The sequence below is a fragment of the Penaeus japonicus genome, unplaced genomic scaffold (assembly GCF_977035675.1).
Source record: "Penaeus japonicus unplaced genomic scaffold, GWHDUDI00000001_assembly GWHDUDI00000031, whole genome shotgun sequence".
NCBI lineage: Eukaryota > Metazoa > Arthropoda > Malacostraca > Decapoda > Penaeidae > Penaeus > Penaeus japonicus.
This window is the reverse complement of record NW_028234433.1, coordinates 20,093,479-20,105,978: the sequence shown is the minus strand read 5'-3', so window position 1 is coordinate 20,105,978 and position 12,500 is coordinate 20,093,479. Positions and strand designations below refer to the sequence as shown.

Below are 12,500 nucleotides of genomic sequence, written 5' to 3'. Positions count from 1 at the left end.
CTTCTGTTCTTTCTTTTTATATCTATCTTTTTACTTGTCTATATACTCTCATGCTCTACGGAGTTATTATCTATATCCTTACCTATCTGTCTACTTATCTATCTATGTGTCTGCTTCTTTATCTAACTAGTTATCCATCTTTCTCTTTCTTTTCATTCCTCTCTCTCTCTCTCTCTCTCTCTCTCTCTCTCTCTCTCTCTCTCTCTCTCTCTCTCTCTCTCTCTCTCTCTCTCTCTCTTCTCTTTATATATATATATATATATATATATATATATATATATATATATATATATATATATATGTATGTATATAAGTATATATATATATTTTATTTATATATATATATATATATATATATATATATATATATATATATATATATATATATATATATATATATATATATATATATATATTAATGAGTCAATCAGCCAATCAATCACTTCTCATTCATTCACTATCTCATTAGCTCGCTCACCATTCACCCAAACACATATTATCACATCTCTCTCTCTCTCTCTCTCTCTCTCTCTCTCTCTCACACACACACACACACACACACACACACACACACACACACACACACACACACACACACACACACACACACACACACACACACACACACACACATGTACCTTTTCAGCTACACATACCTGCACCTACATACGAAAACTAATAGCAAGTCCAAAGCACAGCCTGTTACTGGTACAGCTAAGCAACATGAATAAAAAAGATAACTCATTCATTAAAAGGATTTATAATGATTCAGGTGTTTAGATTAATTTTATTATCATTTCTTTTTTGTGGGGAGCGAGATTTTAATAGATTTCTTTGGGCAGATTATACAAAATCAAGCTTAGCGAAGTTTTTTAGAAGTTTGCAAATCTGGATTAAGAATTGGAGCTTTAGATTTCCTGTTCTTTAATGCCAAGCTGTGAGTTCTTGAGCGTCTTGAGAACTTCAGATGTAGACACAAAGTCGGAAGCAAGAGAAAAAAAAGTCTCTTCATTGATAGTGGTTAATTAAGAGAATTGAAATAAGACAAAAGCTTTCACAAAAGCCTTCACAAAAGACAAACATTTACGTTCGCTGTTTTTTTTATCGATGCAGTTTTCCACAATATTTGTATTGCATTTCATTGGACTGACTATCTGTATGAGATTAAAAGGTTGTATTGAAATATTGCATACATTTTCCTTTTTTTTTTTTTTTTGCTGATTTAGGGGCAAGTAGGATATATAAGGATAAGGTTTCGTCTGCCGCCTTCAACATAGAAAAGAGAGAAAACAACATATAATCCATTCATTCAGTATGAAAATACGATTTCATGATGCTTGGGACAAAGAGGGATAAGCGTTCATTTCTTCCCAGGAACCCGCAACCGGAGCGTGCATTTAGGGCTAAAATGGTGGGCCATTCCTCGTGCATTCGGACAAAAATGCATTTCATTCTCATTGCTACGTGGCGCAATGGAATCTTGTACAACAAGCAAGAAAAAAATATATATATAACGCGAAAGCCGACTAAAAGTCCAAAAAGTGTTTGTGGTGGAAAAAAGTGATATACAAAAAAATAAAAATGGATGGAAGGGATACTAACATATCTTCACTTCTACATACGCGGGGACTTTGCATTTTCTCAATAGCGAGAAATGTGGGTTCAAACGTTTCAACTGGGTAAAGCGAATATGAAAAATAACTAATAATCACATTTCTGATACATTCTAAATCCGTGATCATGCGAAGCAAGGGAGAAAACGGAGAGAATCTGTGCGTAGACTACGATAATGCGTCTATCGAGGAGAATAACACGATGCGCAAACTCACGTCATCCAGAGTTGTGAAGAAGACAAGAATCCGTTCCTAATTTTAAAGGACTCTCATCCTGATTGAAGTTGAATTGTGTTCAGTAAATGTTTTGTCAAATAATTAGTATTCTTGTCACCTCCACGTTTGGCGAACGCGGCGAGGACACGACATGTTGGCTAACGCGCTGCCCTTGACGCTAGCAACACGCCGAGCCTCTCGCAGACTATTGGTAGATAGTTAAAACGAGGCGAACGACAACCTCCTGAAGCCTTGGCTAATCTGGGACACTACTATTGACACTACAATAGGACTAGTTCATCTTTACGTATATCTACAAGAGCCATCGACGACACAGGGCCAGTAACTCACTGATGGTTCTGTCGACCAGATCAAGGCACACGCCAACCACGTCTCCGACTTGCCACTTGTGACCGTAGGTCTCCATCGTGCCCGCGTGACATTTCTCCTCCTGCGCCACACACAATACATTAACACACACCAACGGAAGACACATTCTTAGCTTCGTCCTGCAACATGGCAGCCGACATGTCGGACATTTAAATACGGTCAGCGCTGAACTGCAACAATTGAATCCCTTTGGGAGGAAACTATCGCATCTAGCAGGGTGAAATCACCACTTGTTCTATTTACATTGCAAGTGGGAGTCATTTGGTGCAGTTTAACGCGTGGCAGTTATGTGGGTGAAGGAGTAGGGTTAGAGGCAGTTGTAAAACTTCTTTAGCAGCCAAAATGAGCATCTGTGGCAGAGAAAGAGTCAGAAAGGTTAGTCGTAGGTGGCAAACAGCTCAGCACACTGGAGAGGTATGATGTCATCTCAGACTTCTGTCTCTTCTGTCTGTCTCCTTCTCTAGGTATCTGTGAAGCGCGGAATACACAGCACCAATCCCCTGGGCCGTCCCCAGTGTGCGTCGGCTGTTCAGACTGGGCGTTTCAGAGTGGATGTTTGGATGGATGGAAGGATGGATGGACGGGTGTAGAGCTTTGAGACTACTTAACCGACTTACTGATGGTTTTGTCATGCAGGTCCAGCATGACTCCCACCACATCGCCGGCCTGGATTCGGTGGCCATATGTCTCCGATATGGCATTATGATGTTTCAAGTGCTTGGGAAATATGGACATATTATTTATACAATATTGTGTCGGTGTATGTTCGGATGAGTGTAAACATGAGTATGGCCGTCGTATTTTTTTCTGAAATAACTTACATGGTAATCACATGCGAACTACTTTTTTCTGCTACATCAATTTTGATTTGAGTCAGGAATATATAATGTAATGCAGAATTTAACATTCTAAACTGGGAAATTATAATCTACTATAAAGCATTTTGATAAAAAAATGTTATCTATAAAAGAACTAAGGAAATCTAGATGAACTTATATTGAAAAGTTATGACTCAATCATAATTTCAATTAATCCTATTTTTTAAAGGCTAATATGTCGTTCCAACCATCCTCTTTTTTAGTTTCACATCAAACAAAAGTCATTCATACGTGTAAAATTAAATACTTCCTTATCTTTTTAAATCCCTCTAGAACCACATACATAAAATCTATTATATATACATCCTTTTTAACATTATACTACAACCAAAGGAAAATTTCCATATATCTTGACTAAGACAATGTACACATGGCCTATCATGTCGAAATTGTTCTCTTTTCTATTTAACGTGAAATGAAAACCATTCACACATGAACTGCCAAGCAATTATAATCTCTTTTGGCATTCACACACAACTCACCAAGACAAACTGGAATCTTAAACATTGTATATTAAAAAAACATTCACAAAGAATCTACTAAGTCATCCATATTCTTTTTTATCTTCATACCCTTATATCACCCAGAACCACCACACCAAAAACCATCCCTTTTCTTTCTTCCTTTCGTTAAATCCTTCTGCGAGAAACCTCCAACTCACATGGAACCCATCGAAGGCCCAGGACCTATCGTCGGATCCGAGTTCGGCGCCGGGAGGACTTCCGACCTCGATCCAGCCGACTCTCATGGGGCCTGACGTCAGCACCTCCAGTTCGAAGTACCATTTGCCTGCCGTCACCGCGTTGGTCTTCTCCAGACGGTAGGTGCGGTGCTGGCTGGCTCGTCTGCTGGTGTCTTCTGCGTCGCTTGCGCCTGTGGGGATTTTGGTAAGAGGGGGGGGGGGAGGGGAGTGAGTTTTATTGGATTATTTGGAAATGTGAGCTTCCTTATTATTTTTTCCTTTTTCTTTTTGTTTTATGTTTGTCCTTTATGTAAGATTTTCCATTTTTTCACTAGGAGATGGGTAAGACTTGCTTAAAAGTGAACAACGGTTTATAATGAATAGAGAGAAAACACAATACCATCGTATTATAAACTGATAAACTACAAGAAGAACGTATTCAACGACTCAACCTTTAGCCAACCAAACCTTAAATCAGCTCACCTTAACATATTCAACGAACTGAAACTCATATCTCGAGCTACAAACCTTTTTAAAAACACTAAATGTAACTCAATAACTAAAATGAAATCTAACTCAATAACCAAATACTAAATCTACCAAAATAACTAAATACGAAATCTAACTAACTCAAAACACTAAATATAACTCAATAACTAAACAGTAAATAACCAAACACTGATTAAATAACTAAACAATAAATCCAACTAACTAAAAACACAAAATCTAACTAAATAACAAAACACTTATCCCAACTCAATAACCAAAACAATGAATCTAACCAAACAATAAATCTAACCAAACACGAAATCTAACTAAAAACACGAAATCTAACTGAAAACACGAAATCTAACTGAAAACACGAAATCTAACTAAAAATACTAAATCTAACGCCATAATTACACCCTAACTAACTAACCAAACACTAAATCTAACAAACTAAAATCCCCAAATCTAACAAACTATAAACGCTAAGTTCCAAGCGTCTATCCTTATGAAGCCTCACAGCCTACCTTCAGCCTGGTCGCCCGTGGGAGGTTCCAGGATGTAGCCGTAAACAAGGAGAGTCCGGATGGTCTCGGAGGCGGTGTCCCTGTTAGCCTTCTTGATGGCCTCGTCCACGTTGGCGTAGCTGACCAGGTGAGGCGAACGGCGCATGTCGGGGTCCTCGTTCAGGCCGTAAGTCCAGTCCTGCAGGATACGTTCGCGAGCCCAGATGTTGTGGGTGTTCTCGGCGAGCTGGTCGACCAGTTCTTCCAGTTTCGGGGTCAAGCTAACCTGTGAGGGTAAAGAAATCGTGGGTGACATTTCCGTGTTAAAATCTGTTTACAATAAGTCTGTTGCTTTGTCCTATTTCTTATGTTTCCTTTTTTCTTTTCTATTCTCTACGAAGATGCTATAAGATGCACCTGTAGCGTCTCTTTACCTGTGACAGATCGAGAGGTTGTGGCTTGTAGCCGTTGCTCTGCAAGAAGGGGTCATTGGGCAGGCGGACAGAGCGGATTCTGCTGGGAGGTTTGTCCAGCGTGATGTGGTATCCCAGCGCCAGCACAGTCCTTGGGAGAAAGCTCTTGTTAACACGATGATATGAATGGTGATAAAAGGTAAACAAAAACAATCGTAATTTCTCCTTCATTCTCATAAGCTTTAACTTGTCAACACGGCGATGTGAACAATGGTAAAATATACAAGAAAAAAATCGTCTAATTCTCAAAAGTTTAATTCTGGACGAACAACTTTGTAGATACGAATTCATGAAGGCCTAACTTACGATACTACCGAATACACCTCAGTGATAAAGACAGACGGATGAATAAACAAGGAGTTCAACCAATCAACCCCCCCCCCTAAAAAAAACGCACCTCCCCCAAAGATAATCATCCAGTTCCGTCTCTCGAAAACCACAACTTACTTGAGCGTCTGCAGAGCCAACGTAGAATCGTATCGCTTCTCGCTAATGGGAAGCTTCTCGAATGACGTAAGACAAGGATGGTGAAGACGGAGGTCATCCCGGCGTTCAGAGTAAGTCCATCCCTGTTCAATCTTGTTCATGGCCCACATCTCGTGAATGTTTTCGGCGAGTTTGTCTCGTACTTGTTCAATGTAACTGGCCAGTTGGATCTGAAAGATGATAGAAGGCGCGGGTATATTCTCTCTCTCTCTCTCTCTCTCTCTCTCTCTCTCTCTCTCTCTCTCTCTCTCTCTCTCTCTCAAAAATGATCTTATTCTAGGCAAAGAAAGCAAATGATGAATACAACTTTCGAAGCATCCAAGCTATACGGAATGATGTTTCGTAACAGGTCTCGAATTTTATCTCGCATTACGTAAATGGATAAATAAAACAAATTGATAAATAACTTGAATAATGATAATAATGATAATGATAACAATGATACTAATAAAAACAATAATATCTATATTGATAAGATACTAATATTCATCATAATAATAACAATAATCATTATCATAATAATAAGAAGAAGAATAATTACAACAACAACAATAATAATAACAAAAACAATAACAACAACAACAACAACAAAAAAGACAACATCAAAAACAAGAAGAAGAGCACACAAACCGTTGAGGTGTCGACGGGCTTGGGCACGAACACCTTGTCGTCTTCCACCAGGAGAGGGCCAGCGAGGGTGCCCTTGTGCTGCTCGCCGAAGTAGAAGCAGGGGTCGATCGAAAGCGTCTGGGCAGAACAAAGGGGAAGAGAGAAGATGATACATTGGGGAAGAATGTGCGTAGATTTTTTTAGATATATATTTTTTGAAATATATTGTTTTTTTTAAGTATCTTAAAGTAAAAATGTCTGTTTAATCTATCGGAACGTCTTCGTTTAGTTTCTCCCTGACCCGTACTTATAATTCATTCTTGATATTTATCTGTTCCATTAAGAAAATAAACATATTCACTTAGGATGAACCCCGACAGACCTGGAAGGGCTGAAGGCACTCGGAGACGGGAGAGTGTCCATCAGGAGGTGGGTACTTGAGGCGACCGTGTTCACCGCCCAGCAAGAACCTCACGCTAGAAGAAGATCAAAACATATTATAAACAAATTTAGTTTTACAATAATCTGGCTAGAAATTGTAATATTTTTTTGTTGAACATTTGCAAATATGAACAAAAGATCTTGACATCTTTACAGTGAGGAAAATGTAGGTAGTCGGTAACTCGAGAAACTTATTGAACAAAAAAAAAACATATATATCATAACAAGACCACCACCAACTAAAACAACAACAATAACCAATCACCAATACTCCCACACACAAAAATAAAAACAAAAGAAAGAAAAAAAACATACTACATTTTTCTTAATACACAAAAAAAGGAACAAAAGATAACGCACCTCAATAAGAAATAGAAAAAAAATCCCATCCCCACACACCTGAGTTTGGAAGAAGCAGACACGACGGGGAAGAACATGCCATCCAGATTGAATCCCGTGAAGGCGCCATTGACCTGCCGTCCGTTCAGGTAAAAGGTGATGATTGGCACGGTCAGATCCAGGGCGCAACCAATCACATCTCCCTTCTTGATCAGAGGCTCCGAGTCCTGAGGGAAAGAGAGGGGGAAACTTGGTGGGGTTGCGAAGGGAGGGGGGGGGGGTATTTGTTGTCGCTTGGGTTGTTTGGTTGTCTGTTTTTCCTCTTTCTTTCTTTCTTTCTGTTTCTGTTTCTCTTTCTCCCTTTTGTTAAAGTATTAAGGTATTAATTTCTCTTCCTCTCTCTCTCTCTCTCTCTCTCTCTCTCTCTCTCTCTCTCTCTCTCTCTCTCTCTCTCTCTCTCTCTCTCTCTCTCTCTCTCTCTCTCTCTCTCTCTCTCTTTCTCTCTCTCTCTCTTTCTCTCTCTCTCTCTATCTATCTATCTATCTATATATCCATCTATCTATCTCACTCTATCTATCTATCTATCTATCTCTATCTATCTATCTATCTATCTATCTCTCTCTCTCTCTCTCTCTCTCTCATGCTCACTCTAACTCGCACCCCTCTCTATCTTATTCTCGTGACATATCAGATGTTTTGATGACTATGGTATTAGTATATATCTACACATTACACTTTTTCTAATAAGGGTTATAGCATGATCCTGATTTATATATTTTTGAAAGTGGTAAAAAACTGAAGATGTACATCGAACAGATAGAAAAAAAGAAAATAAAAAAGGTGTAACAGAAAATAAAAAATAGAGAAAAATAAACGTTCCGCTAAACAGACCAAAATCTTGAGAAAATAATAAAGGGAATATCTAGATAATCTAGATAATATACATGATTAACAAGAGAAAAAACAAGAAAAGGGTTCCTGGAAATTAGAAACAGGAATAGTTCTTCGCAAAAAGAAAAAAGAAAAGAAGAAAAAGAATCCTGGTATAAAAAAGCGACTGGAATTTTACTTTTAACTCGCCGTCCTCCTCAAGTACCTGAGGGTTAACCAAGGTGAACCTCCCGCCGGTCCAGAGGTAGGACCCGTCGAAGCCGAAGGAATAGAGGTCGTCGCCTACGCCGTTTCCTCCCCACTTCTCGCCTCCTCCGGGAAAGCTGACGTAGCCCTTGGTGTTGGCCCAGCCGAGGCGCAGGTGGGGCGACAGATGCGACACCTGCTCGATGTGGTCCAGGGTGAGTTCGTAGTACCACCGCTGGTACATGGCTGAGCCCTCGACGTGGCCCACGAAGATGTTGGGGCGGGCGCTGAAACAGGATTAGCGGGGAAGTTCAGGGGCGTGTTCTTGTGTTATCTCTTTATTATTGTACTATTGTTGACCGCTATGATTATAATTTGCTAGTCTTAATTACGGACACTCGATTCTGATAGAATAAATCAGCCGCATCAAGAAAATAGTCCTGACTCAATTTTAAAATAATTTGCTGCATATATAGCACAAAATCATCTAATTCATCCACTCGACAATTTAAAACTCTGCCACAGCTTTCGAACCTGGACACGTGGTCAACGAGTTGTGTCTGGAGCAGGAGATTGCGACCCGGAAGCAGGTAATCACAGATGTTATTCTGCGAGGACCTAACAGCTGTTCCGTTACCCACGCAGAGAGAACAGAGGACATCCAGTACCTTGGGGTCACGGCCGTACTTCTCTAGCAGGGCGATGATGACCTTGATATGTTCTTCCTATAACGAGCATGTTCAATAGAAAAGTGTTAATATAATCGTCACTGCGAAAATCCCATCCCCAAATCATACAGAAAGTCATACATACTGATGATAAGCGAGTTCTCCTCAATACATGGATAAACTCATGAGCACAGCAGTCTGAAACGTATTCCAATAATCAATGAGCACAACATTATGAAGCAAGAGTAAGGCCATTGAAACAAAGGCCAGGTCGGGGTTGCTAGCTGACCTTCATGACATTGAGAGCCTCCGGGGAGTCGATGAGGACGCAGTGCAACACATCCAGCATGCCGGTGCCCTCGCCAGCGGAGCCCAGGCGGGAGAACAGCCAGTTGAGGCGGTGGCTGTTGGCGAACTGGGAGCAGTTGGTGTGGTTACCCTTAATCACCGCCGCCAGCAGCTGGTACAGGTATCCTGAGGAGAAGGAAGATTACCGTTTAGAGCATGTTGGGTAGGGTATGGGTATTTAGAGCTACTACTTCTGGCTGATATACTATTTTAAAGGTATTATTCCAGATTATAATGCGAAGTATCTTTATTCCCTTTGAGTAGTTTAACATCCTACAGGAGAACTTATACACAACAGGATTTTTCTGACACTCTTACATACGGTTCACCACATTGGAAAAACATCACAAAATCTCTCCAGAATTCATCAGATTCTTCGAAAAAGATACATTTATAACACTTTACATAACAAAGAATAATAAGTCAAAACTAATAAAAGTAATAAAAGGCCAAGAGAGGTCGAGAAAAATGAAAGAAAGACAAAAAAAGGCGCACGCACCCGAGATGACCTCCCAGTCCTGGCCAGCTTCCTCTCCCGCCAGCGCCACCATGTAGCCCTGGGAGGTGATGACGGTGATCTTATCGATGGCGTCTAAGATAAGGTTCAGGATGCCCTCCTCTTGGAAGAGGTCCTGGCGGTTCCTAAGAGCACGGAGAGCCACCTGGCGTTCCTCGTGTTCTGTAGGGAAGAAATGGAGGATAGGGGATAATTTGTTCCTTGTATATTTGCAAGGAATTCTAAAGATAACTAATCTCTTCTTATAAAGATGATAATACAAGATAGTAATTATTTACAAATGTTATTTCCTGAATTAGATAGAACCTTAATTAAATAACCCAGAGTGTGACTTTACTATATATATATGATGCGTGTAGATAATGCTGTCGTGTTACATAACTGATTGCCTACAAACCAACTAACAAAGTGATAGGCCTACCAAGTTCTTCTTCAGGATACGCGAAGTAGTTGATAAGATCTTCCAAACAGCTGATCATTTCCTTGAGGTTGACTGTTCTTAGGAGAATGGAGTGACGGCGGGAAGCCTGAATGTTATCCAAACCCCTGGAGAGAAGAAAAATGATCAGTAGAGAAACAGAAAAGGAAAAAGAACGTCACATAAGATAATAAACGTTTGTTCTTTACAAAGTCAGCAGGATTAAGGCATTTTATACGAAGGGAAATCTCTCTTTAATCACGATTTTTAACCAGCTCAATTGGATTGAAAAATATACATATACCCATTAAACAATAACCGAATAAAGAATCCAATAAGACCACCAATCAATACATATATACATAAAAAATAAAGACAAGAAAAGAAACCAAAATAACAACCCACAACCAACGACCCATCTCATACACAAAAACCCTAAACAAAGTCCTCTTACTTGATAAAGATGGTGAAGAGATGCGAGCACTTCCTGATGACGCGAGCAGTGCGAGATTCCTCTTCTTGGCTCCTGTAGAAGACCAGGCCGTCGTCCATCTTGCCTTCTTCGTGGAGTGTGCCCTGCTTCACTTCGACTTTGCCCACGCCCTTCTTCTTGATCTCGAAGGCCTGTGTGAGGTGTAGAGAGCGTTTAAGATTGTGTTTCAGCAGCAGTTGTGTGGTATGTGTTGATGGGATGCAATAATTGATTATGCTTATTTGGTTTATATGTTTTGGCTATATATGTATATTCGTCTGAATCTTGTGTTCTTACTATCAGGTTGCTATAAGTTTTTTTAATCTTACTCCAGTAATCGTAACCTTTACACGTAACAAAATGATATATAAAGAAAGTGATATATAGTAATACCTAACCAACAGTACACAAAATGCCAAACAAGATCAATATATCGAACCACATAAATAATATAATAATCTAATCTCAGTCAACATCACCATGACTCTCTGCCTCACTTACCCTGTAGGAGAGCCACAGGCCGGTATCCACGTGCTGTACAATAACGGTGGAGTCGCCATATTTGATAAGTGGAGTGCCGATCACCTCCAAGTCCTTGTCTTCGAGGATCACTTTGTTGTCATCCTTTTCCTCGCGGAGGTAGAAGGACGTGGCGGCGAGTGTGGCTTCTTCCCTGGGGAGAGAGAGAGCATTGAGATTTTTTTTCGAGTTCCATCTAGTCTTTTGTTTTTCTTTCGGTGCTTTTTCTTTTCGTTTCATTTCTCTTTGTCTTTTCTTCTTTTTTAGTCTATCTTTTCTTTTCCTTAATGTTTAATTTCACTTTTTTTCTTTTGTTTTTCCTTTCTTTTGTTCTTCCTTCTCTTCAACTTTTTAAAAATACTTACGATCCTAGAAATATTTGTAAAAAAAAATCCCTTTGTATCAAATAAACTAGAAATAAAAAATAGATAAAGAAAAAACTTATTCGTCATGAAGAACTAAACCAAACAACCGTCCCCATCTCTAACAAACGCAGCATCCCGCCAAACTCTCCCCATTACCTGTGCAAAAGGACGAGGTCATTGTTCTCATTTATGCCCAGGTATCTGCCGGTGGTGATGTGCCTGATTCGCATTGGGTGGAACCAGTTGATGTAGCCGCCGGACCACTTGGTGCGGGCGAGTTCGAGGCGCCATAGTGACCTAGCTTGGGAGGTCACGGAGCCACCTTCATAGACTACAATGCTGTGGGAGGAGAAAAAAGAAACGGGGTCGTGAGTTGTACTTTTGTTGTTTTGGGGTTGGTTCTTTGTGTAATGCTGTGTTTTGAGGATATTTTATTGTTTCATCTTATCTTATTGTTTTACTTCTAATGAAGGGTAGATTGTAGAATTTCTTCCTCTTCCTCTCTCTCTCCCTCCCTCTCCCTCTCCCTCTCCCCCTCTCTCTCTCTCTCTCTATCTCTCTCTATCTCTCTTTCTATCTATCTTTCTATCTCTCTATCTCTTGCTCTATCTCTTCCCCCATTTAATACATATTTTTATTACCACCTCTCTCTCTACAGTATTTCCCTCTAACTTACCCCTCCTTCCCCTCCTCTCTTTCTTCCAATCTTTACCTTTTTTCCTCTCTCCTAATCCGCTCTTTCTTCCCTTCTTAACACACACCCCACATCTTCCCCTCTTACCTACACCTTTCCCTCTCATCCTCCTCTACTCCTCCTCCCCTCTTTACCTTCCTCTCTCCCTCTTCCCCTCTTCACTTTCCTCTCCCCATCCTCCCCTCTTTACCCCCCCTCTTCCCTAATCTTCCCTCCTAACCTCCCGCCACCCCCCTTCCCCCTCATAATCACCTCTTTTTATCTCCCCTCTTCCCACCCTACCTAATTCCCTCCTCCCCTTAA

At 40.2% G+C, this 12,500-nt stretch overlaps 1 protein-coding gene across 1 annotated transcript in view; it reads right to left on the bottom strand.

The window, feature by feature from the left end:
- RyR (Ryanodine receptor) overlaps positions 1–12,500 on the bottom strand; it is a 177,923-nt gene that overhangs the window by 68,252 nt on the left and 97,171 nt on the right. Inside the window, exons 10-25 of the mRNA XM_086555430.1 lie at positions 11,660–11,842; positions 11,121–11,292; positions 10,602–10,771; positions 10,151–10,275; positions 9,712–9,891; positions 9,154–9,338; positions 8,731–8,921; positions 8,216–8,483; positions 7,180–7,346; positions 6,722–6,815; positions 6,361–6,477; positions 5,692–5,900; positions 5,206–5,335; positions 4,793–5,057; positions 3,759–3,970; positions 2,181–2,280 (exon numbers count right to left, since the gene is read on the bottom strand). Coding sequence (XP_086411556.1) covers positions 2,181–2,280; positions 3,759–3,970; positions 4,793–5,057; positions 5,206–5,335; positions 5,692–5,900; positions 6,361–6,477; positions 6,722–6,815; positions 7,180–7,346; positions 8,216–8,483; positions 8,731–8,921; positions 9,154–9,338; positions 9,712–9,891; positions 10,151–10,275; positions 10,602–10,771; positions 11,121–11,292; positions 11,660–11,842 — 2,768 coding nt within the window. The remainder of the gene's footprint in view (positions 1–2,180; positions 2,281–3,758; positions 3,971–4,792; positions 5,058–5,205; positions 5,336–5,691; positions 5,901–6,360; positions 6,478–6,721; positions 6,816–7,179; positions 7,347–8,215; positions 8,484–8,730; positions 8,922–9,153; positions 9,339–9,711; positions 9,892–10,150; positions 10,276–10,601; positions 10,772–11,120; positions 11,293–11,659; positions 11,843–12,500) is intronic.